Consider the following 27309-nt stretch of genomic DNA (forward strand, 5'->3'; position numbering starts at 1 on the left):
TTTTTTCATAATGAAAATCCCGTGGCAGCTCCTTGTCTGGAGGACTTTAAAAATAGGAGCGATTTCATCTGTCTGGAATGGTCTGTGTCAGCACTTGCCCTAGGCAAGGTTGCCACATAGGCAAAACCTCCCTCTCCCTCCTCCCTCCCAGACACCCCTCCTCCACTGCCCCCCCAATGCCCTTCCAGCCCCCAACCCCCCGCTCTGTGGGCTGGCCCCCTTTTCCTGGACAACCGCAGCTCCAATGTGACCTCCCCTATAAAATCCAACCGCCTTTCCCTCAGCTCTCTCTCCAGGTGCTAACAGTACAGCAGGTTTCACCCTTTGCTGCCTATTTGCATTTAAAAATAGGACCCTGGTTAACCCACATGAATCTCAAGTTGGTTGGGCTTTGGACAATGTGACCAAGTGGAGAGAAGTCCAGGGGAGAGGGGAGTATTTGGGGGTTGTTGAAGGAAGAAGGTGGGGTAGGCTGCCCTCCTGGAAGCTATTAAATCCCAGATGTGGGTTCTGTTCAGTGTGGGACTGCCTTGAGGGAGAGGGTGGAGGGTAGGACAAGCGTGGCTGGACGCTCTGACCTCTCAAGGTTGGTATTAATTCTATGGGTCGGTGATTTCCAACTACATTTCCCCTGCGCCTGGTTTCCTTTGCAGCACTAGAGGCACCGCGTGACTCGGATTTAACTAGGGGTTTTCAGCTGCATGCCTTTGTGCCTAACAGCCAGGGCCCAATTTTCCCATCACAGTCCTCCCTGCAGCAGCAGCCCTCGGGTTCCGAGACAGTGGCTGAAGATCAGTTCCAGCCCCGCTCAGCTCACAGAGATTTTCACAGAGAGCTCTTCAAAGCTCCTGTTCTCAGAGAAGCATAAGAAAGGGACTGTTCTGTGCTCACAGTCTGTGTGGGCTTTAGGAAGAAAAAACAGTAAGTGTGGCCTCAGGTGAAAGGAGGATGCTAGATGCAGCTTTGATGGGGAAAGCTGCAAAATGAAATCTACTCACAGAGGAGTAAGTTGGTCAATTTCACATCGGATCAATAAACATTCAGGAGCCTCTAGTATGTGCCAGGCTCTGGGTTAGACCTGGTAAGTAACAAGAAAAGTAAAAGGTCCCTGCTCTGAAGGAATTCAGTCTAATAGGGAAGATAGATATCCCATGTGAGAATTGCCATGTTTGAGGTAAGCAAGTGTGTTTGGGAACCCAGAGGTATTATCTATCCCTTGGCTTAACCTGCTGCTATCAGAATCAGAGAAAGCTCTCCCGGGAAGGTGGCATCTGAGCTGAGTAGGAGTGAACCAAAGCAAAGGAAGGTGGGAAGGGCGCGCTGTGTGGAAGGAATGACGTGAGCAGAGGCATGGAGGCATGAAACTCCTTGGCGTGTGTGGGAGCCACGAGCAGCCTGCGATTATTGGAAAGAAAAGTGGCAGAAAGGGGGAGGGGCAAGAGATGAGGCTGGAGGGGCAGGCAGGTCCCCAAGAGGGAGAGAGGAGGACTTGCCTCCCTGCTAAGGAGTAGAGACTTTATCCTGAGGGGAGCCACTGAGGGATTTTAAGCAGGTCAGATGTGCATCTTGATTAAACTATCTGTCAATTTGGGGGAAATCATTCAAACTGCCTGTGGGATGAATTGATTAAAGGATGCCATTGAAAGGATAGATTTGCAGATCTAGACATACCTAGTTAAGTGCAAGGCTCTCATTTTCCAAGAGGGTTTGGCATTACTCTGAGGCTTTTTAAGAGGTACCCCTGAAACAATCTACAGATAGATGCACGTATTTAGGTGGGAAACTCAAGCTCATTTGGGAGGAGACAGGGCCTGAAAACAGTGCTTAAAGGAAACTGAGAGACTCTTGTTGCTTCTACCCTCTGTATATCAGCAATATCAGCTGAGGAAAGCAAACTGTGCTATGATCTCTTTGTTTTGTTTAGCAAAAGTCATCCGGGAAGGCGCTGTTTAACCTGAGTTGCAGCCATCTAAATCTTGCTGAGAAGGAATATTTTGGATTAGAATTCTGTAGCCATTCTGGAAATAATGTAAGTTGGTTCCGTTATAGGGTTCTTTGTGCCTAGAACTGCTTCTAAATGCAGCTTGTAGTTAGGTATGTTAGGCTCAAACCCTTGATTTTAATATGAAAAACCATGGAAACCCTGGCACAGAGACTGGATTTCATAACTATTTCCCCCTCCTCGTCTATTAAAAGTCACCTCAGTTTGCCAAACACAGACGTTTCTACCCCATGCTCCTCTTGGTCACTCTGTGAAGAGCTCTCTGTGCTTTATCTATTCTGAGTTTCCAGGGGCTGGAACTCAACCTCCAGAATTAAGACTCCTAACATCACCAATGAGTATCCAGGGGACTCTCCTTTCCCCTCTCTTGCGTCCTAACATCCCCGATGTTCTTCCCACTGTGTCCTGCTCTGGCTTCTCTGTTATCTGGCCCCTTCCCAGAAAGGCTCATTATGACTATTAAGCTGGCATTTGGGGGCTGTAGGATTCAAACGTGGAGCCAGATGCCTTCATTAGTCTTTGTAGCAACTAATGAGCCTCGTGTGTGACACCTCTGTCATCCCACTGAGGCAGGGGAGCAGTGATTCAAATGTCAACAGCTAAGAGATTATAGATCAACAATGTGCACTGTCACTGGGAAAATATGAGGGGGCAGCTTGAGTGCCGTGGAGGTATAGCATCTCTCTGACACTGCTGTTCTAACTATCTTTAGAAGTCTAAAGAGTCTTGGTATTTGTTTCATGTTGACTTTAATCTGTTTTTTCTTAAAAAAAAAAAAGCTGCACTTAACGCCATATTCTGCCACTTGTTTCATTAATGTTACCACAGGTCTGGTTGGAACTTCTGAAGCCCATTACAAAGCAAGTAAAAAGTAAGTATGGAAAATCACTTAAGAAATAGAATCCCCAGTTACAACTTGAAAATATTTCAGCACTACCGTACTATTCCTCACCTTAATATAAGGGGAGAAAGGGGCTCTGATGTAGTATTTTAATCCTTCATACATCCAGAGAATTTAGCAACTTCAAAAGATCATTTTAATTTTGCCTGAGATGAAGAATATCAGGTTGCTGGATCTTTGAGTAAATTTCAAGAACCCTGGTCATGACAGCACTCTGTGGATTGACTCTAAAACTCTATCTCAGATCTATATCCCTGCAAATCTTCGAGCATCCTTGATGTCAATCGGCAGTGCCATTCACCTTCTTCCAGAAGATGTAGTTTTATTCTGTCACAGACATTGTCCATTCATTTCAGTTTATATTTGAGTGTCAACTATGTATGAAATAGTCCCTGCACCCCATATTTCACAATCTAGTGCAGTGGTTCTCAAATTTCAGTGTGTATTAGGATCTCTTGGGCAGGGGGAGTTCTTATTAAAATGTAGATTCCTGGGCCTCATCCCCGAGTTGGGGCCAGCAACCTGCATTTTTGACAGATTCCATAGGTGTTTCTGATGCAGGTGAATTGCAGTGCACACTTTGAGACAGGCTGTTTCAGTGTCGCGTCCTGCCTGCTCTTTATGTGCTGGTGCTTCCCACGGTTCTGTCTGTTCCCACCGCATAATGATAATCTGTCACATTATTCCAACAGCCTCCCAACTTATTCCCTCCAATCCATCATGTGCACTACTCCCAAAGGGAACTACTGAAAATGCAAAGCTGACCACACCACTCTCCTGCTTAAGATGCTTCCATGGCTCCCGGTCGCCCTTAGAATAAAGTCCAGACCCTTTAGCGTGATCTCCAAAGCACTGGACTCTGACTGCCCTCCTAGTCTTTACGTCTGCCACTGACCATTTCATCCTCCTACCTCTCCTGACTTCAACAAAACTAACCTCAGGTGTAGGTTTCTCAGTTAAAATAGAAGATGCCCAACTAAATTCGAATTTGAGATAAACAGAGCCGAATTTCTTTGTGTAAGTATGTCCCATGCCATCACTGTTGATCTGAAATTCAAACTTAACTGAGAGTCCTGTCTTTTTGTCTGCTAAATCTGACAGCCCTACTCAGGTGTCAGCAGCCTTCTTTAACCTCCTCCAAACTCTTTTCTCCCTCCTGTGCTTCTCCAGTGCTCAGTGGTTATAACGTTGTGTGATGCTGTCACTCTCCGCTAGATGTCTGCCTCTTCTCCTAGCCTCTGAGGGCTCAGTTGTATTTTTATCCCCAGGATCTGCTAGTGTAAGGCTTAGCATATAATAGGCACTCAACAAATATTTACTGAATGAAGATGTTAATGCGGCATAGATGTGTTTGCTTTTGATGCAAAAAGTTTCTTCTTTTCGAATGCAAGTAGGAGCGAAGGCAAGTAGACGTCTTTCCTTAAGGCAGATTTGAAGATACTGAGAGGCCTCAGTCCAGGCTACTTCTAGTTCCCTTTATGAGATCCCTGAGCCAGGGGGTATTCACTTGCCTCTAAAGCCAGGCCCTCCTCTCAGCCAGGAACACAGAATCCCACTTAGCAAGTCGTATATTTTTTCTAAATGGAAAACACTTCTTAAGAGAGGACACGGTAGGCTCCAAATGGGGCACATCTTTATGAAAAGAAACTCAAAGAGAGAGAGGGAGGGAGAGGGGCAGGAGAACTTTCCCAATTGCTATCCACAGAGAGGCACAATCCTGAAATAGCAGCATCTTGCAAATGTGAAAAATTGAAATTTAAATGAAAAGTCTGTGGGAGGGAATGATGGGAGAGGAGGGAAGGGTAGGGAGGTGAGGGGGGAGTGGTGTGTGTGTATGTGTGTAAAAGACCTGTAACTGTTGTGCTGGACATTTAAATAAAACTTATGGAGATATTGTGTTTTAAGATCCTAAGGAGATTGTTTTCAAATTTATGGTGAAATTTTTCCCAGTGGACCCTGGACATCTGCGAGAAGAGCTTACAAGGTATAGTACGTGTGTGTCTGCTGTATAATGTTACTTACTTATTATTCTCCATTTATCAGGGAATGGGCTTCCAGCTTTCTTTGGAAGGCTTGGCTCTCAGTCACTCTTTGGGAGATGGTGAGAAGGAGGGCCTGGCTTGTCCCCAAAGGGTTAATCTTCCAAAGGGTGGGGACTTAAGGGGGAAAGGGATGGCTTCTAAAAGTGGTAGCCAGCCTGAGTGCCCATGTAGGGGTTATGCCATAAATTACCACAATAGTAAAAGTCCTTTCCTTCATCTCATCTGTGGTCCAATCAGAAGGCAGCTTGACAGCACAAGTAGGATGCTAGCTAAGTTCCATGGATTTTAAAAATGGTTACATGTTGTGTATCTCACAGCTAGAAAGTGATGCTGACATACACTTATAAAACATTTTTTGAAGTAAAAAAGTAAAAAGTATACAAATAATTAAAAAAAATGATTTATACTGCATAAACTATTGACACTTATAATTATTAATAATTATAAATGAATGATAATGGTATATAATTTTTATATTTTTATACTTCAAAAAATTTTAAAGGTAAAGAGGAGAAAGTACAAACCGTTTTTCAAGTATTTTTATATTTATGAAAATGCCCTTTAAATATTACAATGTAAACCGACTTCTTCAAAAATACCTTTTTGACATAACACTCCCCCCAGCTTTACTCTGCTTTCTAGACTTTAGACTCTGAACTTTTACATGAAGAAGGGATATAAGAGGTAATCTAGTCCAGCCCTTTCGGTTAGTTGATGAAACACATCCTGGGAGCTTGAGTGACTTGGCCAAGATCACAGGGTGTTGGCAGTTACTCTACTCGAAGTCCTCCCTCCACATGGTTCATGGCCAGTTTTTCTTCAGCCCTTTTGTACAGGGCGACTTCTTTTCTGAGGGGTCTTTGTAGAAGTCACTTTTCACAAGTTAGTCTCTCTCTCCCAAGCCTCTGCACATTTGCGAGTCGTAGGCCCTTTTCCCAGATAACTTGATATCTGGGGATCTATATCAGTTTGCTTTTGCTAACCCATTTCAGTTGAGTCTCCAATTGTAACCAATTTTGATGGAGATAAACTTTCTCTGAAAAAAAAGGAATGAGAAAATCAATGTGATGATAAATGATTCATCAGCTGTTCAGAGCAAGGATTTGGTATTTGCAGCAGGCAGCTGCCTTCTTAGCAGCAAGGAATGTGTCAAGTGACAAGAAGTTTCCTTTCTTTCTTGTGAGGAACAAAATGAAACTCACTTCCCCTTTAGAAATTGAGGCTGATTATTCTCATTTACGTCTGTATTTGAAAGCAGACAATGGCAAAGGTTAGACTTCCTTTATTTCTTCCCCATTGGTCCATCTGAGGACACTTAAGTGTAGTTGACTTTTCAAGGATGCCTTGTTTGGGGCCAATACACGACTGTCACAGAGTGGTGTGCAAATGTAATTTTTCTCATTGAATCATTTCTAATCCATTAGGGGAGCTCACAGTATGAAGGTTTATAATAATGAATGCTTTTTAAAATTGAATAATCACCTACTAATTTACCTGCTTTTTTCTGATCTGGACTTTCATCTATCACCTGCAACTAATTTTGATTCACCACTTTGACATCAAGGCTTAATTTTTTTTTAAGTTCAGATAGAACTTTATTTAGAAAACTACACCTTATATAGGGAAATGCCCACAGTAGATACTCAATAAATGTTTTAATGTATAAAATAAAATATTGGAACCAACTGTGGACCAAGAAGGAACACAGTCATCAGTAGAATCTTAATTATACACATCTTTTCAAAAATTGATTGCCTTTGATAAGGGCTTAGAAGTGTGGGACAAATGCTACCTGTTTGGCAAAGCTCTGGATACTAACGTGCAATTTATGGGTCCCTGATTGTTTGTGGGGGAAAGGGAAGCTGGCTTCATTCCAGTCAGCACACAGTAATCCCATATCTGCTGGGCTCTGGTGACACAGAGAAGGTGGTCCAGGTGACAGGGCAGACTCATGGCTTCAAGTCTTTGATTTCTGAAACACACTCTTTTGGCTACAAGGCAGCTTAAATTGAATGGCAGACCTGAGTTCTGGCCACAGTTTCATGTTCTTTGGGTGCTAGGACTCTGCCTGAATCACCTAACCTCTGTCTTTCCACCGCTGTAACATGGGGTGGTGGTGCCAGCCTCCTAAGTTGTTACGATAGTGAGTACTTGGTAGCATTTTGTAAAGAGAGCTGTACTGGCCTCCGGAGCAGGCTTGTTCTTGCTGAATCTCCCCTTCTGTCTGGCTGGGGATGTGGCTTTGCTACGTGGCAGCAACCACCACAGGACGATTGGCCAACTCCCTCCAGTTGGCGGGAGGACTTGGCCGGGGTGATTCCTAATGGCTGTGAGGGCTGCCAAAGGGCTGGGTGAGCCGAGCTGTGGTCTAGTGCTGGTTAGGTGCTGAAGCAAAGCCTATGTGTTACTCATCATCTTAAAAAGGCATCTCCCTGACTGGGGGCGCCGTTTCTTTCTTTCTTGAAACATCTTGGATCTGGGAGAAGGGAAATGCTTCTTTCTTGTTCCTGTTTCTTTCTCAAGGGATTTTCCCCAACTTCTTGGCAGGTATCTTTTTACTCTTCAAATAAAGAAGGATTTGGCTCTAGGACGACTTCCATGCAGTGACAACTGTACAGCGTTGATGGTATCTCACATCTTACAATGTAAGTAGCAAATATTGGCTTCGGGGCCTATCAGCCAGGTAGACAATCAAGCAAAGGAGTCGAGCACCCCCACCATCCCCATCATTGCGTTAGGACTCCTCTGTAGAAGGCAGAGCCTGGATGAGCCATATAGAAACAGCACGGTCCAGGAGAAAGAGGCTGCTTATTGTAGCCATGGAGATTTGAATTCAAATCCTATCTCCACTATGTTCTGACTGTTGGAGCCTTGGGTGAAGTTCCCTCACCTATCTTTGCCTGAGTTCCCCAAGCTTTAAAACAGTGACAGGAATACCTTCTCCCAGAGTGGTTATGCAGATTAAAAGGAAATGCTGATTTTCTTCAATCTCTGGCTAACCTTCCCCTCCCACTGCCCTGGGCTTGCTGTCCAGGAGCTGGGCTGGGCTAATCCCAGCATGGACTTTGCTAGGCCGGCCCCCACTCCCTCTGCTTGCCCCAGGATACATTTCTGGTACGTGCTTTCTGCGGCACATTGTCACGTTTAATGTGATTTCCCTGTTGCTCTTTATCACGATTTCCAGAGAACAAAGCACAGAGGACAGCAGGTGGAGAGAGGCTAAAAGGGAAAAAGGCCCCAGGCATCTATTAGCGTTCCCCATATCCTAGCAGCCAAGTAGTTGGACTAGGGTGAGTAATGAAGGCAGGGAAAAGGAGGCCTGGGGAATAGTGGGGGCTTGCCAGGGAGGGGGTGAAGCCGGGCAGGCCAGGCTGCTCCTGCACCCCTGAGGGCAGGACTGAGGCAGCTGGAAATAGTATCTTTCCTTCTAGGGCTGGCTGGACTTTGCCTTCTACAGAGGCCATCTAAGAATAGGCTATTCCTTACTATTCCTGCAAGATCATAACTTCATTTTTTTTGTTTCATAAGTTCATTTTTGACCTCTATCCATTGCCTTCCTGACAGTCCAGAAATGGTAGATTTTTTTTTTTTTAGAATTTTACCCATGTATTGTTTTAAATGAATGCCCACTTATTTTTATAATCCTCATTTTAGAATGCAACGACTCTATTAAGACCCGGGGTCATATCGCTCTTTCTTTCTTTTTCTTTTTTTTTTTTTTTAACATTTTTTATTGATTTATAATCATTTTACAATGTTGTGTCAAATTCCAGTGTTCAGCACAATTTTTAAGTTATTCATGGACATATACACACTCATTGTCACATTTTTTTCTCTGTGAGTTATCATAACATTTTGTGTATATTTCCCTGTGCTATACAGTGTAGTCTATTCTACAATTTTGAAATCCCAGTCTATCCCTTCCCACCCTCCACCCTCCTGGTAACCACAAGTCTGTATTCTCTGTCTGTGAGTCTACAGAAATGGTAGATTTTTTATTTCATCAGGAACTCCAGAATGAAGTGCCTGGATAGAGACAGTATCTGAATCAGTGTTTGCCAAGTGACTCCTAAGCGAGGCAGAATGAGAGCCCCGGGATCTCAGGAAGGCAGTGGGCAGAGTAATAGTTATCAGGGAAGGCTTATGGAGGAGGTGGCTTTTATGCTGGGCTTTAAAGGGATGCATAGGAATTGGATGTGTAATGATAAGCAGAGAAAACAGCAAAGAAAAAAAAAAAGTGATGGTACCAGAAGGAGTCTATACTGAGGGTGCAGCTCAAGTACAGCCAAGCCTGGGGTCTGTTTAGGAGAGGTGGCAGAAAACTCAGCATCGTTTTGAAGGGCCTTGAATGCCAGGGACACTACTTACATGCCCGGTCTTGTGTATGGGGATGAGATGGGGGATAGGGTCAGGCGGATGGAGAAAACAATATTGGAAGACTTATCCTTCTCCAGTAGCTGCCTGTTTAAGGCAGCAGTCATGGGGGTGGGGCTCCCCTCTGGTGGGGGAACCCGACTTCATTCTAAATGGTTCAGCATTATGGATTTGGGCATTCCCTAGTGGCCATTTCAGGCATAGCACAGAACACTTTCACTTCTAGAGGCTATTTTGTCTGTCTACAGAAACTCTTTCCATAGAAAAAAGCTAAAGTTTCAAGGAGTCAGCTCTTCACAATCCATCCAGGTCTGATTATTTCACTGGATGCTAACACAGTGTGCAGAGCACAACCAGGCTGCTTGTTCATTTGTTCATTTATTTATTCATCTAATATTTATGTTCTAGGCATTCAAGAATCTCCACGTTCTGACCTTCTCCTCTGCTTAAATCTTTTTTACACACCCCTCTGGCTCTAGCCAGGCTCCTCCTCCCAAACACAGTTCGTACATTCCAAATGAAGCCTCCCTTTTAGGAATACCCTTTGTAACTCTCCTTTGTCATTTATTCAACAAAAATTGATCGAGTACCTACAGAATGCCAGGTACTATTACAGGGACTGGGAACATAGCAGTGAAATAAACAGACAAGAATCCTGGCTCTGAGGGAGCTCACGTTTTAGCAGTGGGGGAGAATCGGATCAAAATAAGGAAATGTATAATGTATGTTCAAAGGTGTTTAAGTACAATGGAGAAAATAAACTATGAGAAGGAGAGAGGGAAATTCTGGGGGTGGGTACTGAAGTTTTAGATAAGGTGGTCAGGTCAGGCTTCACTATGAACGTAACAATTGAACAAAAACTGGAAGGAGATGAAAAACCAAGCCATGTGGAAATCTGGTGGAAGGGCGTGCCAGGCAGAGCACATCCAGTGCAAAGGGCCTGGGGTGGGAGTATGCCTGGAATGTTTAAGAAACATTAAGCAGGATTTGTGGCTGGCTGGAACTGAGGGCTAGAGGGCAAGAGTGATCATGGAGGGTGTTAAAAGCATATTAAAGACCTAAAACATTACTCTGCATGCAATGGGAAGACATTGAAGCATTAGAAGCAGAGGAGTGAAGTGATCTGAATTAGGTTTTAACTCCATCATGTTGGCTACTGTGGTGAAAACAGAAATCTGTAACGAGTAGTAAATAAGCGATAGTGATCAGATGTACAGTATAATGAATATAGACAATAACATTGTACTAGAATATACACATAATACACATTATATAACCTAAGGATCACTATAACGGCAATCATACTGCAACCTATACCTGTATCAAAGTAATGCACTGTACACCTTAAATTTGCACACGTTACATGTCAAATTTATTCAATTGAAAAAGAGAGAGAAAATCGACCTTATGAGGGATGGTGGAAGTGGGGAGACCAGATAACAGACTATGGCAGGAGGAAGAGATGATGGTAGTTTGGACCAGCGTGGTAACAGTGCAGATGCTCATAACATGTGCTGCCTTCCATCACTGATGATATTTGCTCATTTGTATGTCAAAGGTCTCTTCCTAGATTGTCGTAGTGCTGCATGGAGAGAAAAATAACCAGTTTTATGTGTTCCTATGTTTTCCTTAGGGTCAACATAGGATCTTATGTTTAATAAACAGAAAGATTGGTGTGTGTGTGTGTGTGTGTGTGTGTGTGTGTGATTTATTTTAAAGTATTTTTTTCCCTTGATGGAGGCACTGGGGATTGAACCTAGGACCCCGTGCACGCCGAGCGCATGCTCTACCAGTGAGCTATACCTCGCCTCTAATTTGTTGTCTGAAACAGCTCTATTATGTTATAACTTGCATACCATAAAATTCACTCATTTTAAGTCTGTAACTCAATGATTTTTAGTAAATTTACAGAGTTGTGCAACCATTACCACAACCCAGTTTTAGAACATTTCTGTCATCCCAAAAGAGATCTCTATGCCCATTTGCAGTCACTCCCTGTATCCATGCTCAGCCCCAGAAACCGCTAATTTACTTTCTGTTTCTATAGATTTGCCTTTTCTGGATATTTCATGTAATAGGAATGCTAAAATATGTGGTCTTTTGCATCTGACTTTTTTTACTCAGCATAATATTTTTTGAAATTCACGCATGTTCTAACACGACTCATAGCAGCCTTTTCCTTTCTGTTGCTGAGTAGTATTCCATTTTTATGGCTATACACATTTTGTTTATCTATAGTCACCTGGTAATGGACTTTTGGATTGTTTCCAGCTTAGCTATTATGAATAATGTTATGAACATTCATATACAAGTCTTTGCATGGACACCTGTTTTCATTTCTCTTGAGTCGATTCCTAGGAATGTAATTGTTTCATCTTAAGGTAAATTTATGTTTAGCATTTTAAGAAATTGCCAAACTGTTCTCCAAATTGTTACAATAAAACCAGAAATGTATGAGGTTTTCAGTTTTTCCACATCTTTGCCAGCACTTGGTGTAACCCATCTTTTTGATTATGGTCATTCTAGTGCAATGAATCTCACTGCAGTTATAATTAGCATTTTTCTAATGGCTAATGATGTTGAACACTTTCTCATCTGCATTAAGCATTTCTATGTTTTCTTTGGTAAAATGCCTATTCGAACCTTTTGCCCATTTTTAAATGGCTGTCTTAATTGAATTTAAGAGATTTTTACATATTCTTGTTAAAACTCCTTTACGAGATACGTAATTTGCAAAATTGTCTTCCAATCTGTGGCTTGACTTTTCATTTTCTTAATGCTGTCTTTTGGAGTATGACAGTTTTTAAGTTTGATGGAATTCCACTTTCTCAATGTTTTAGTCAAACACACTTTTGGTGATGATTCTAAGAACTTTTTGCCTAAGTAACCTAAGGTCAAAGGATTTTCTTCTAAGTTTTCTTCTAGAACATTTTTAGGTTTACCTCTTAGATTTAGGTCTATGATCCATTCTGAATTTTTTGTACATTTTTATAGTGTATGGTTGCAAGGTAAGAATCCAACTTTTTGTGGAGCAGGTGTATGTCTATTTTTCCTATTTTTTTGTTGAAAAGACTTATTTCTCCATTGAATTGTCTTGGCACTTTTATCAAAAACTAACTGACCATAAAAGTAAGGGCTCATTTCTAGATTCTCAATTCTGTTCCTTTTGACCTGTATGTGCTTATGCCATTACCACACTGTGCTGTTTACTTTAGCTTTGTATTCAGTTTTGAAATAGAGAAGTGTATATCCTCAAACTTTGTTCTTTTCCAGAATCATTTTGGTTATTTTGCATCCTGGGCATTTCCATATAAATTTTAAGATCATTTGTCAATTTCTACCCCCAAATTTGGTGGGGCTTGCATTGAACTTATAAATTAGTTTTGGCAGAATTACCATCTTTACAATAATGAGTTTTCTAATCCATGAATCTGAATTTTCTCTCCATTTATACAGATCTTTTAAAAATTTCAGCCACATTTTGTAATTTTCAGTATACAATTTTTACAAATCTTTTGTTAAATGTATTGGTTTTCTTTTATTCTATAGTTCTTTTTTATTTTTTTTAACATTTTTATTGAGTTATAGTCATTTTACAATGTTGTGTCAAATTCCAATGTAGAGCACAATTTTTCAGTTATACATGAACATACATATATTCATTGTCACATTTTTTTTTCACTGTGAGCTACCACAAGATCTCATATATATTTCTCTGTGCTATGCAGTATAATCTTGTTTATCTATTCTGCATATGCCTGTCAGTATCTACAAATTTTGAATTCCCAATCTGTCCTTTCCCACCCCTCACCCCCTTGGCAAACACAAGTTTGTATTCTATGTCTGTGAGTCTGTTTCTGTTTTGTATTTATGTTCTTTTTTTTAGATTCCACATATGAGCGATCTCATATGGTATTTTTCTTTCTCTTTCTGGCTTACTTCACTTAGAATGACATTCTCCAGGAGCATCCATGTGGCTGCAAATGGCATTATGTTGTCGGTTTTTATGGCTGAGTAATATTCCATTGTATAAATATACCACATCTTCTTCATCCAGTCATTTGTTGATAGACATTTAGGCTGTTTCCATGTCTTCGGTATTGTATTTTATTATATGCTATTGTGAATGGAATTATTTTTCTAGTTTCCTTTTTGGATTGTGCATTGCTAGTGCATGCAAATCCAATAACTTTTTATATATTGATTTTCTATCTTGCTACCTTGTTGGACTCCGATATTACTTCCAGTAGCTTTTTGTGGATTCCTTAAGATTTCCTACACACAGCACCATGTTGACTACAAGTAAAGGCAGTCTTACCTCTTCCTTTTCAGTGCAAATCTTTATATATCTTCTTGTTGCCTGATTGCACTGACTAGCATCACCAGTAAGTACAAAATTTTGGATGGAAGTGGTAAGAGCATCCCTGTCTTGTTCTTGGCACTCAGGTTTTCACCATTTAGTATGATTTTGATGTTAGCTGTAGGTTTTTCATAGATAATTTTATCAGGTTGAAGAAGTTCCCTTCTATTCTTTCTTTGTTGAATGATTTTATCATGAATTGGCATTGGATTTTGCCCAATGTTCTTTCTGTGTCTATTGAGATGATAATGTACTTTTGGTCCTTTATTAATATAGTGTACTACATTAATTAATCTTCACGTGTTGAACTGATCTTGCAGTCCCGGGATCCTATCCCACTTGGACGTGATATATAATTCTTTTTCTATGTTGCTGGATTCAGTTGACTAGTATTTTGTTGAGGGTTTTGCCTCTGTATTCATGACCAGTATTGATCTGTAGTTTTCTTGTGATATCTGTGTCTGGTTTGGGTATCAGAGTAATGCTAGCCTCATGAATGAGTTGGTAAGTGCTCCTTCCTCTAAAAGTTTGTGAAAAATTGGCATTTATAGCTTATTTGAATATTTGATAGAATTGACTAGTGATATCATATGGGCCTGATTAGATTTGAATGAGATTTGTATTCATTTTGGCACAAAATATAAATAAATAAGCCATTGATTTGGCCTTTTTAAGAAAAGCTTGTTATATAGAGATATTCATTCTAATGTGGTTTTTGACATATATGAATACTCCTCACCTGTTTAAAAATGAGCATGCCATCTGTCTAAAATGCAATATAAAATGAAGACAAAAGAGAAAATAAGAACTTTCTAGCATTCAAAATCAGTGCTCACATGATCATGAATTTTACTCAATGGGAGAGCACCAACCATACAATTCCATGGAGAATCTGTTTATTCTTATAATTTGTAAAATACGAATAGGTTTGGATATCTGGATTCCCTTTTTTTCATGTTAAAATATGAATTTTAACTGTAAAAATTGTTTTGGTTTTCCATTTTATGGTAGATTAGAAGTCAGAATTTGAAACAAGTAGAGATGTCTTCAGGGGAAATCAATGACCAGGAAGTGATAGGGAGAAGGCATAAAAATTATAAAGAACACACAGCAATTCAAAAATCAAAACACTTTCAAGGCATTTACTGTAAGGGTAGATAGTCATATATACCTGAATTGCCTTTGTAGACACAGTGCTATAATACATGTTTCTAACAACAAACTGGAGACATTTAGAAAAGAACAGATTATGAACGGGGATGAACTGCCAGTGATTTGGAACAATCAGAACGATTTCCAGAATGATTCATCTACTGGGGATTCCGTATAGTGGGTTTTACTAGATTCCCAATGTACAGAGTGATGAGTGGCTGTGATTGGCTTGCACTGTAGTTGGCATTTATATTCTCCTTTCTTAATAATGTCTAATCAAGGTGGAGTGAGGTTAGGGGGCTGTTACTAGTTTGCTAGGACTGCCACAACAAAATATAACAGACTAGATGACTAAAATGACAGAAATTTAGTTTCTTACAGTTCTGGAGGCCAGATATACAAGATTAAGGTGTTGGCAGGTTTGGTATCTTCCGAGGCCTCTCTCCTTGGCTTGCAGAGAGCTGCCTTTCTGATGTGTCCTCACCTGGTCTTTCCTCTGTGCACCTGATGCCTTGCTGTATGTCCAAATTTCTTCTTCGTACAAGGACACCAGTCAGATTGGATTAAGGCCCACTCTTCCGCCTCATTTTAACCTCATCCCTCATTTATAGGCCCTGTCTCTAAACACAGTCACATTCTCAGGGACTGGGGGTAGGACTTCAACATAGGAATTTGAGAGGGAGGATATAATTCAACTTATAACAGGGACTGATCAGAAGTAGAAGAGCTCATAAACAGAATGTGGGAGAAAAAAATATTCATCTGCGATCCTGGAGCCTTTAAGATCTCCACTGTCTGTGACTTACTATGCGGAGACTTCATAGCAGCTCACTTCTTATTTGAAGAAGAACCAGTTAGTTCCCTCCCCCAACAACCAGCTATATCCTAAAACTTAAATATACATAAAGCATTTGGTGGGACGTCTGGGGCTGCATTGACTGCAAAGAAAGGGCTATTTGGGGGGAAGTCAGAGGGTCTGCTGGGTGCTCTGCTGCTTAACTCCTCAATGGTGATGTGAAAAACGTCATTTGTCTGCCATGCAGCGGAACTGGGAGACTTTCATGAAGAAACAGATAGGAAACATCTGGCACAAACCCGCTACTTACCGAACCAAGATGATTTAGAGAGCAAGATTGTGCACTTCCATCAGAAGCACGTGTAAGTACTTTCACTGGCACCTGCCTTCATCTGCTTTACCCACAGGAAACACTAAAGCTGGGGACAGACTCTTAAAAGCAGGCCCTTTTCAAACTCCCAATTTATCTCTTCCCACCCCCTTTCCCCCCTGGTAACCATAAGTTTGCTTGTTACCTCTAATGAAAAAGAATATGAAGAGGAATATATGTATGTATATGTATGGCTGAAACATTACGCTGTACACCAGAAATTGACACATTGTAAACTGGCTATTCTTCAATTTTAAAAAAAGCAAGCCCTTAAGTCAGAGAAGCTTCAGGCTTGAGAAAACACAGAGCTCCTCTTGGAGCTCTTGGGGTGGAGGTGTCATTCTTGCTGCCTTTATTAGGTTCATAATAAATTCTTTCCCCTTGCAGCGGCAGGAGCCCAGCCGAATCTGACATTCTGCTACTGGACATAGCGAGGAAGCTGGATATGTATGGCATCAGGCCACACCCCGCCAGTGATGGCGAAGGGATGCAGATCCACCTGGCTGTTGCCCACATGGGAGTACTGGTATTACGGGTAATGGCTCTTTTCCTTTAAAGTCCTCACCTCTGGAGATTATCTTGGCTCAAAGTTGAGTGTCCATTCTCAAGGCAACCCCACCCTTCAGTCTTACCACAAGCTAGAAAGGGAGGTGATGCTTGGAAGAGTTTGAGGTAAGTCCCTTCCCCTCAATGTGCTTTGCTTCCGTTTCCAGTCTGTAACTGACTGTTATGATTCTCAGGAGCTCGCACACCAGATCAGAGCAGCACGGTGGAGAGATGAAGTCAAGGGACTCTTCGGGACTTTGAGACCCTAGATAAGAATACGGATTTCGGCATCTTAAAAGTTTAGGCTGTGATGTAAAGTGCATTCAGCCTGTCCAAATCCACCAGAATTCAGACAAAATTAGGCCCAAAATGTGGTGTTCTCATTCAGTTACTGGTTTCATTGGAGATGCCCAATGCCAGCTGGTGGGAAATTAGCGCCCAACCCTGCAAGCAGTCATTGCTGTTTACTGACTCATCCTTTCCACAGGACTCTGTTTTCCAGGTTAGAAACCAACTCAGGGCTCTCTGGTCCTGAATCATCATTAATCCTCACTGCACGGAAGATGGCCAAAGGCTATTTTTCAACAGTTTTTCAGTCTTAGGACTTCTTATGTCTGTGAACATTCAGTGAATTTAGATCCAAATTAAGGTTCAAGAACACTTGTCTAACCGTCAGAATGATAGGCAGATGTATACCTAGACAGGTTTGGGAATGAATCACTTGTGAGAAAGAAAGGGATGACTTCAGACCCACTGACCCCTCAGGACTGAATTAGAGCACTGAAATAAGTCACAAAGCAGGCCAGGCACAGGCTTGACTACAAGAATCTTGACCTTCTTATTTACTTGGTTGTAAACTTTACAGTAGGAGAGTCACACTGATGGACAAAAGACCCAGTGGAGCGAGGCATGCCTGCTCACCCAGGAGGGTATTTTTACTTGTTCACTCTAAGCCCTGATCCTTGCTATTTCCTACTCAATGAGAGAAAATGGGGAGCATAGGGGAGCAAGCCTATCACGTGGGTTGTGATCTCTTGCAGTGTGAGTACTTCTGTGGACAGTTGGGAACAATATAGACGGTCTATTTTGTCCTGCTCCAAAGCCAGTCAAAGAACATTTTATGTTCTGAGTACGTTCTCTGTGTTCTTCATTGTATTAGTCTTTTTTAAAAAAAAGCTTTATTGAGATATAATTCGCATAACAAAGTTCATCTGTTTTAACTGTACAATTCAGTGAGTTTAAGTATATTTCCAGAGTTGGGCGGCAGTGATTCCTTCTGTCATTCATCCTTTTATCAGCATGTTTATTGTGCATCTACTCTGTCTCAGGCACTAGAGCCACAGAGGATAATAGGAATGATTCTGGCTTCACGGAACTTATATTCTTAAGGGGGGAAATAGACCACTAAACAAAAGTAATTATAAACAAATGTGATGTGCTTTGTGCTAGAAAAAGTGAGGGATGCTAAGCTAACACATGTGCAAGGGGCTTAACATTTATGCTCTGACCTGAGGAAGTTATCCAGACCAAAAGGATAGGGTTGGTAGGTGAGGGAGGGTGTCCCAGAGAAAGGGCACACAGGCGAAGGCCCAGAAAAGGATAAAGGATGATATAATCAAGAAACTAACATTAAGCATGACACAGGGTTCCTGTCATTCAGATCATCACAATTTATTTTGAAAGACCAGAGAAATAGTGATCAATATCAGACAATAAGTAATCAAAAGTTAATCGATCACATTAACTTTAGTTGCACAACAAGCAGTATACACAATGGATGCATGTGGTCCTGGTAGAGAATGTTTACATGGGGACAGAGGTAGGAGTGACAGTGGTGGGAGTGACACTTCTCAAAATGTTTCTCTTTGTATCCCTTTGATTTTTGGGCCATGCGAAGAGACAACCAACCAACCAAAAGGGTTAAACTATCTGGGTAGTCCAGGAGAGCTAAAGGATTTCAGAGGATTAGAAATGGGTATAGGCTGCAGCAATTAGAATATCCTAGAGGACGTGCTGCCAGAGCTGGCAAGAAGGCTTGACTATGGGAAAGTCATTATGGGTGAGGACAATGAGGAGACCCATGGGAGGAAAGGTACAGAGTTGGATGGAAGGATGTTTTCTGGGAGCAGTGGGATCAAAGTTATATTCAATATAGTTGGGGCAAGAAAATCCAGCCATGTTGTTTATCTATGTTATACATAGTAGTGTGTATCTGTTAATCCCAAACTCCTAATTTATCCCTCCCTAACCCTTTCCCCCTTTGGTAACCATCAACTATACTTCAATTTAAAAAAAATTAAAAAAAAAGAAAAGAAAATCTAGCCAAATGAATTTAGAGTTGATGCAGGTGGTAAGGAGCTATTGAAGGTGTTTGAGTAAATGAGGTGGCAGGATAAATGGGACTTTTTTAAAGCAGTTGAATCTGGAAACGTGGGGAGGGGATGAGATTAGAGAAGCTATTGCAGTGCAGGTTTCCCCTGCTATTTAAAAGTATAGCATTCCTATGAAACCTTTCCTAGCAGAAGTGGCATAAAGCAAAGCAGCATTACCTGAGGACACATCTTGCTAGTGGATGCATCAAATAAATCAGGATAAGATACAGATGTACAGTTCAAAGCTATGGAGGCTTACTGCTGAGATGCTGAGTGTAGTTCCTGGGGGAAGAGCTTAGAGGCGCCACTCTTGTGCCTGGCATGTGCGCTGCCTCTGTAATAGCTCACTGCAAAACAAATGCTGATCACTGGGTTTTTTGCGGGGGGTGGGGGGGGGGAGTTGCCCTTTTTTTTTTTTTTTTTCTAAAAGCAAAAATCCTCTTTGGATTTCTTTCATTAGCAAAAACAGGTAATAATGTGGATCTTTTTGTAAAAGCAAAGTGATGTGATGTGAACTTTTGAAAAGCGGGGGATACCTGGGTATCTGCAAACCTCTTCTACTGTGATCTCCCTGTCTTGGTTAGAAACCTTCCCCAGGCATGCCCCTCTTCCTTGCATTTCAAAGCAGTCTTGTGTCCCACCTGGAATGCCTTCTTTGGCCATAGCTTCTGCCTAGTACAACAGGATCAGTCTGTACAAGAGATAGAGCAAAGGTAGTCTCGTTCACGAAGCACATTTTCCAACAGGTTTGCATTGTCTTACAAACCAGCTTGTGCTGACATTCATCCTGAAATCTGCCATGTGTTTCATTATAGGGAAATACAAAGATCAATACTTTCAACTGGGCTAAAATCCGCAAGTTGAGTTTTAAGAGAAAGCATTTTCTCATCAAATTGCATGCCAACATCTTGGTAAGTAACTTTCTAATAAATTCTACTTTCTGCTCACTTGGGATTTCTTGGTTGTTTCTGCAAACGGTTTGATTGTGAGTGGTGAAAGCTGGCTGGCCCTGACTAGAGATGACCTCCCTCTTTTGCCTTAGAATTTTACTAAAGGCAAAATACTAACAAATCCTATTGGCAGTTCAGAATGAATAAAATAATAGGAAAATGTGGTGACTAGGATGAGAGACAAGTCTCCTTAGAAACCATTTTTCAGGGATTTGATAAGTCAAGTGGAAGAGCCCAGATCTAAGACTATGGGCATATTTATTCAATGTTATTTGCTCCCTGTTATAAAGTATTTCATTTTCTTTCCTTAAGCAGAAATAATTGAATACCTACTACATGCCAAATGATTGAACACCTACTCTTTTCCAAAGCAAGAGGTGGGGGGGGGGGTGTATATGAAGTAAAAGAAGCAATTATTGGTCAAGGCTGCATTGTACAGGGTGAGACAAAGGGGATAGAAAGGATGATTTTTTTTTGACTGTAAAGGAAATGAAAAATGTGTATCAACTACTTTTTTTGACCTACAGACGATTTAGTCATTTGAGCTTCATTCTCTGGATCTAAGCCTTACATAAAAGAGTTCCTCTGAGCAGTTCCAAGACTGCATCCAGTGTTAAGCCCATGGAGAGTCCCCGGGCTGCATCTAGGGACTTGGAAAGGAATGAGAGAAGGAGGGCTGCAAAGTGGGTGGGTGGGGCTGTTGGAAACAGGGCTGCACACGGGCCTGGGTAAATGGGGGTTTGTGGGGAGTCGGGGGATGGTGCAAACTTGAACTTCAGGTCTGGAAGGCCAAGCTCCACTACAACAGATTAGAATATGCTAAATGAGCAACACAGAGCATCACAGAACAAGACAGCATAGAGGAGGAGACATGTTTCTAGCTGATATGTTAAAAAGACTCACGTCTGTGTAATCATCCTATAAAGCCTGCCACCTGTAAGAAAAATCTCCTCCCTCCCCTTTCCTGTTGGTCACTTATAACTTCTTGTCACCTTGAAAGGATGCCCTTTGATGTTCATTTTAACCTAATTTACAACTTTATAAAAATGTTCCTGGCAGAGAAGTGGGGGTAAAAATGTGTGTGAGGTGATGGGGGTGTGCAAAACAAGATTTGCTTCTTAGAGAAGGCTCTGTTTTTGAGCAGTGGCCCTGTCCCTCGGAAGGTTGCCAATCGTTTGGTTTCAGTAGGTGTGAAGCTTAAGGTAGCCAAGTGGAAAATCAGAAGCTGTATGGGTCCCTGGACCAATAGTTTGGAAGGTGGTGGGATTTGAAGGTCTTTGACATTCTGGAAGGATGTTTTGCTTGATGGAAATTGGTTTATACAGGTGTTGTGCAAGGATACCTTGGAGTTCACCATGGCCAGCCGAGATGCCTGCAAGGCCTTCTGGAAGACTTGTGTGGAATACCATGCTTTCTTCAGACTTTCTGAAGAGCCCAAATCAAAACCCAAAACGCTACTCTGTAGCAAGGGTTCCAGTTTCCGCTACAGGTAATTAAATCTGGCACCTAGGCAAACTAACACAGAACTTCTTTTCAATAACATGAAGGCAGTAGGAGGAGCTTCAGTTCTAGAAACAGTCAAGAATCCATTTCAGTGGGGTAAGCTTAGGAGGGGGAGCATGTAGCTCTGGGGGTGGGGTATGTAGCTCAGTGGTGAAGTACATACTTGGCATTTGTGAGGTACTGGGTTCAATCCTCAGTGCCTCCATTAGAAAAAAGCATTAAAAAAAGAATCCATTTCAATCACTTAAAGGATGATACCGTTTACTGCTCATTCTCTGTGTGACTTATTGAATCAATATCTCATAACTGGGAGGCAGGGGGAGGTGTGCACCCAATTTAAGGGGTTAGATCAGAATTTCTGCAAGGATACGGGGACATAGGTTGTTTGAGAGAATGTAGTCAATGAATCTATTGTTTTCCTTATATGCAACTTACATGCTAGCCATGGGAAGAAAGTTCAACAACATCTCTTTGGTGGTGGTTAGGCAACACATAGGGTGAGGAAGCACTGGAGGGGCTAAGGAATTCAGGAGGTTGAGTAATATGGTAGTAGAGGCTCCTTACTACAGGTTAACTAGCACCTTGGAAGAATGCAAATGAGGTCTCAATAAGAACTTGTTTTTACTTGAACCCACCAGCGTAGGAATTCTTTGGAAGATGCTCTCAAAACGCTTGGCTAAGATAAAAAAATGCTTCCCATAAAGGATTTTTTAAACAGCGGAAGCCTGCCCCAGTAAAAAGGAAGATTTTAAAAAGACACATATTTTTATGGAATCATTCCAAATGTATTCTACAAACCCCTGCCTTCTTAAGCAGATGATACTGAGCATATTTTGCCCTTTTTAAAAAATGACCTGAGTTATTATAAACATTGCTTATTATCCTCTGCCGGCAGCAGTGGTGCAGTGATGGCCTCAGGGCGGGAGAGGCATGTCAGACCCTGTACCTCAGTGATAAATGGCCCAGACTTTGGGGGTTTTATTATTCCTGTGTGTTTCTCCTAGCAATCAGTTGGCTTTCTTTGCTAGTGTGTGTCTGTCTGGAACAACCTTCTTCTACTGTTTAGTTAGCTGTTTTTCTCCTGTCATGGATTGGGAAACTAGACAAATAGCCTCATTAGAAATCATGTGTAAATTTGGAGGAAGGGGAAAGGTCTTTAAAGGAAGGTATATTACTTTTCAAGGCCAGAATTTATAACTGTTAAATAGCCCTGTTCAGAGGCTCTTTAAAAATGTCTAGGTTCTGCGTCACTGGGGTTGCTCTATGCCTGATCCCTGAATAAGTGGGTATTATTAATGTGATGGTCAAAGATTCATGGCATATGTCATTCATCCAAACTCTTTTGATTTCAACAATAAATGAGGCTTTTGAGTTTCAGTAGCCTACTGGCTAACGAACAGCATTAATAAGATGTTTATCTCGTTTTTGTCATAGCGGAAGAACCCAAAGGCAACTTTTGGAATACGGGAAAAAAGGGAGGTTGAAGAGCTTGCCATTTGAAAGGTACATGGCTTGTTTCTTTCTGTCGTATTGATTTGAAGTTGAATTTAGAGATTTATAGCTATCCTGTATTCACATGAAGACCATTTCAATTCCTTCTCTGTTTGGGGATTTCAGGAAACATTACCCATCTCAGTACCATGAACGACAGTGCCGGTCCTCACCAGACCTCCTCTCTGATGTGTCAAAACAAGTAAGGTTTTTAAAATTCCTTCTTCTTTAGATAAGTGCAATACATCCGCATTGCAAATGCTTCCAAGAATTGATTCTGTCAGAGTCTCCCAGTATGTAAAAAAGTTTACTCTGTTCAAGTATGTTAGCCTCCTGGGGAGGTCTGGCAGCTCAGTATCTCCAACCAGTAGAAGACTCTTGGGTAAACTACTACTGGTGTGTACTTTATAGACTGGAAAGATCTGGCACATCTTTAAATTGCAACCTGTACCACTAACATCTTACAAAATGCAGATCCAGATGAATTTCTATGGCTTTGCATTTTAAAAACTGAAAGCTCTGCTTTTTCGCCTATGAAAATCTTAAGGCTTAGAGGAAGCTATAAGGTCTTGGGTTAGGTTTTAAAGTACTTTTGCCATGTAATTTTGTTAACTTAAGAACAAAGTGCTCAAAAAGATACATGCACCCCAATGTTCATAGCAGAACTATTCACAATAGCCAAGACATGCAAACACCCTAAATACTCATTGATAGATGAATAGATAAAGAAGATGTGGTGTTTCTGTGTATATATGTATATATGTATATACACACACACACACACCTGCGTGCGCATGCATGCACACACACACAATGGAGTACTACTCAGCCATAAAAAATAATAAAATAATGCCCTTTGCAGCAACATGGATGGACCTGGAGATTGTCTTACTAAGTGAAGTAAGCCAAAAAGAGAAAAATTCTGTATAATAGCACTTATATGTGGAGTCTAAAAAAATGATACAAATGAACTTATTTACAAAATAGAAATAGACTCACAGGCATAGAAAACAAACTTATGGTTACTGGGGTGGCGGGGGGTGGAGGGATAAATTGGGAGTTCAGGATTTGCAGATACTAACTACTATATATAAAATAAACAAGGTCTTACTGCATAACACAAGAAACTATATTCAATATTTTGTAGGAACCTATAATGAAAAAGAATATGAAAAAGAATATATATATATGTATATATATGTATGTATATATATGTATGGTGTGTGTGTACATATATATATATATATATAAATATATATATAAAAAACTGAATCACTATGGCTATACACCAGAAATTAACACAACATTGTAAACCAACTATAGTTCAATTAAAAAGAAACAAATTGCTATTCTTCTGGAACTGTGAGATGATGGCTTCATTTGAGTTTTATAGTATGAACCATTGTATAGTTAATTATTTTTCTTTTGCTTTCCCTAAAAGAAATTAATTATAGATCTCATAAACTCTTGTCTTCATTCAAGTCACAGGCAGTTTTATCTGAAAGGCATCACAGAGGTATAATGCTGGATGGTACCATCTCATGTTGACCCTCTCATGCCATTCACAGCCCTCCTCCCCACCATTTTATGGAAAGTAGGGAGGAGGCTGGAACAGGGAGGTTAGGAGACTTGCCTAAGGTCACACAGCAAGTAAAGGCAGAGCCAGGACCAAAAGGCAGAACTCTTGGCTCACAGATATAACTGTTAACCATACTGCTTGAAGTACAATGCTGGCTGAAGTGTGTAGAGAAGGCGGAGGCTGGGAGTGTGACGGCACTGAGGAAAGATCAGGTCATGTCTATTTTTCAGCACAGAAATTGGGGTGTGGTACAAATTATTACCTTTTATGTATCTATTTATCAACCCTGGAATAGAACATGGATTGAAATGATTTTGTGAAAAACTACCTTTGCAAAATTCAAGGCTAATTTAGGTCCCTGCCCCCACCCCAACCAAATGGCCTTTTCCTTCTTTCACCAACATGTCTTTTCTGTCAAGGTGGAAGACTTGAGACTAGCGTATGGCAGCGGGTACTACCGAAATGTGAACGGAGTGCACGCATCTGAGCCCGTGCTGGACAGCAGGAGGAGGAACTCTGCAGTAGAGGTGACATTCGCAGCCGAGCTGGAGCGGTCTAAACCAGAGGCGGATCCCACTTCGTTACATCAGTCCCAGAGCAGTTCCTCGTTCCCTTTTTTTTATACAGACCCTGTCTTTAACACTGACCCGGATCCTGCCACTGGTCCCAGAGACTACTTTGAGGAAAGGAGTCCTCTAAGCTCCTTCCAAACGAGCTGTAAGTTTGCTAACAATCACATGGGCACAGCTTCTGGCCTTCCAAGCAAAGTGAGTCCAGCGAGGCAGTTAACTTACACAGACGTGCCCTATATTCCTTGTACTGGTCAGCAGGTTGACATAATGCCTCCTCAAGTCTTTTTTTATGTGGACAGACCACCCCAGGTGCCCAGATGGTCTCCCATCATGGCAGAGGAAAGGGAAAGGCCAGACAGCTGTCTAGAGCCCACTGCAATGAAGCCAGCCAAAAGAAGCCCAAGGAACATCAGAGTGAAGAGCTTTCAGCAAGACTTTCCAGAACGGCCGGAAGCTACGGCCAGGACTGCTGGTAGGAGCAACGTCAATGTAGATCTAGAAAAGGAAGATGCCAATTTAGAAGATGCATTTGCATGTAACATTCACGAGCAAACCCCTAAACGGTCCCAGAGCCAATCAGACATGAAAACTATCCGTTTTCCTTTTGGGTCAGAATTTAGACCTTTAGGGCCCTGTCCTGCTCTGAGTCGTAAAGCTGACCTGTTTACATATATGTTTGCAGAGCAGGAGTTTCCAACAGTTCTAACGGATCAAGGAGCAGCAGAAAGGTATGTAGCTAGTGAATCCAGTGATTCTGAATCAGAGATTCTTAAACCAGACTACTACTCTTTGTATGGCAAAGGAATAAGGTCCCCCGTGGCCAGAATCCGCTTGTCTTCTGGTAGTCTACAGCTAGATGAAGAAGATGAAGTTTCTTTCAGTACACCAACTGCTGAAGACAGGACTTTGCTAAAACCATGTAATTACTTTTTAGCTTAAAAGTGTGAACTCTATGAACTCAGGTAAAACATAAGGAACCTTCTGCATCAACCATTTTCTTTGTCCCTTTTCATTGGAATCTTCTAGGCTTGGGCACCTAGCTTATGAAAGATCCAGCTCTTCTGTTCCCTCTGAATCATTCTGGAAAGTGTCCTTTCCTCACCAGCACTGTGGCCAGGTGAGGTGGGTATCTTGTCATTTCCATGATACATTTCCCCACAGAGACACTGTAAATGAAGCTCAGGGTGCTCAGCACTGAACAGTGACAGTACGGGTTGGCACATAGACTTGGCTTCTGATGTCATTTAGTGATTTAGTAGATTGTGACTGTATTGGTCATTTTGTTCTTAGTACTATGACTAAAGGTTTCAGGCCTCATTATTCAGGTGGGGCCCAGTAAAAATGGTCCTGTTTTATGTTAAAGACTTCAATTTCCATAACATATACTAGGGGGAGCATGGCCCTCCTATACTTCAGGAATAAGACAGGGCATAGATCCTTTCAACAGAACATGAGTTTATAATTAATCTAGGACTTGGCAGAATTCTAAACCTCAGAAATTCATGAATTGATCAACTTCTAAAGCCAGATATCTGCCTGATGGGGATAATATGATGTTTGACTTATTGCTTCTCTGTTCTTAACTATCTAGTGTATGTAGTGAAAGATAAAAACTTACATGTTGGTTTGCTTATCTAATCTCTCCTGCAAGAATTTATTTATTTATTTTTTTTGCCATACCCTGTTGCATGCATGTAAGCAAGGAAATGAGATGAACAACATTTTAATAAAGAGTGATGGAAATCCATTTATTTAAAGAGTAAGTTGTAAGTATGCTCTTCCTTTTGCTTTAATCAATTTCAGAAGTGATTGGCTCTAGCCTATTACTAAGAGAAGGAACAGTTAACAAGGGAAAGGAGGGAGGCAGTTATAAATGTACAGTCAGGAATGGAGAAGGGGTAGAATTGGGGTAGCTGAAAAGAAAAAGGATAGTTCTAAATCCAGACTGAGTTAATGAACCAAATTCTATTATTGACCCCTTGGAATTTCTCTATTATTCCCCCTGGAAAGTATAGTGTTCTATTTCAGAACTTTATTTTGCTTATTGATTTTAATATTAAGTACAACATATTTATAGATAATGTTAGGTAATGACGTCAAAGAAATGATGCAATTATATAAGCAAGCTGTTTTTATATATGATTGAATGGAGAAAAGATGGGTGGAATAGTTTTCTTAGTCTCCTTGTCCTTACATCAGAAAAATCCCTTTTAAAATACCTCACTCTACCCCTTTGCAACGTTCTAGTACTTTCCTTCCTGCTCCTGGAATCATATCCAGTAACTCACAAGTCTAGAAT

At 41.2% G+C, this 27309-nt stretch overlaps 1 protein-coding gene across 1 annotated transcript; it reads left to right on the forward strand.

Moving 5' to 3' along the window:
- Window positions 1-1165: 1165 nt before the first annotated feature.
- Window positions 1166-26737, forward strand: FRMD7 (FERM domain containing 7). The gene is made up of 12 exons (XM_032474720.1): window positions 1166-1174; window positions 1925-2029; window positions 2831-2873; window positions 4809-4887; window positions 7493-7590; window positions 15875-15989; window positions 16385-16532; window positions 19731-19826; window positions 21191-21354; window positions 22803-22871; window positions 22986-23061; window positions 24858-26737. The coding sequence occupies exons 1-12, from the start codon at window positions 1166-1168 to the stop codon at window positions 25947-25949; spliced, it is 2094 nt and encodes a 697-aa protein (XP_032330611.1). The 3' UTR covers window positions 25950-26737.
- Window positions 26738-27309: the final 572 nt, after the last annotated feature.

This window comes from Camelus ferus, chromosome X (assembly GCF_009834535.1).
Source record: "Camelus ferus isolate YT-003-E chromosome X, BCGSAC_Cfer_1.0, whole genome shotgun sequence".
Lineage (NCBI taxonomy): Eukaryota > Metazoa > Chordata > Mammalia > Artiodactyla > Camelidae > Camelus > Camelus ferus.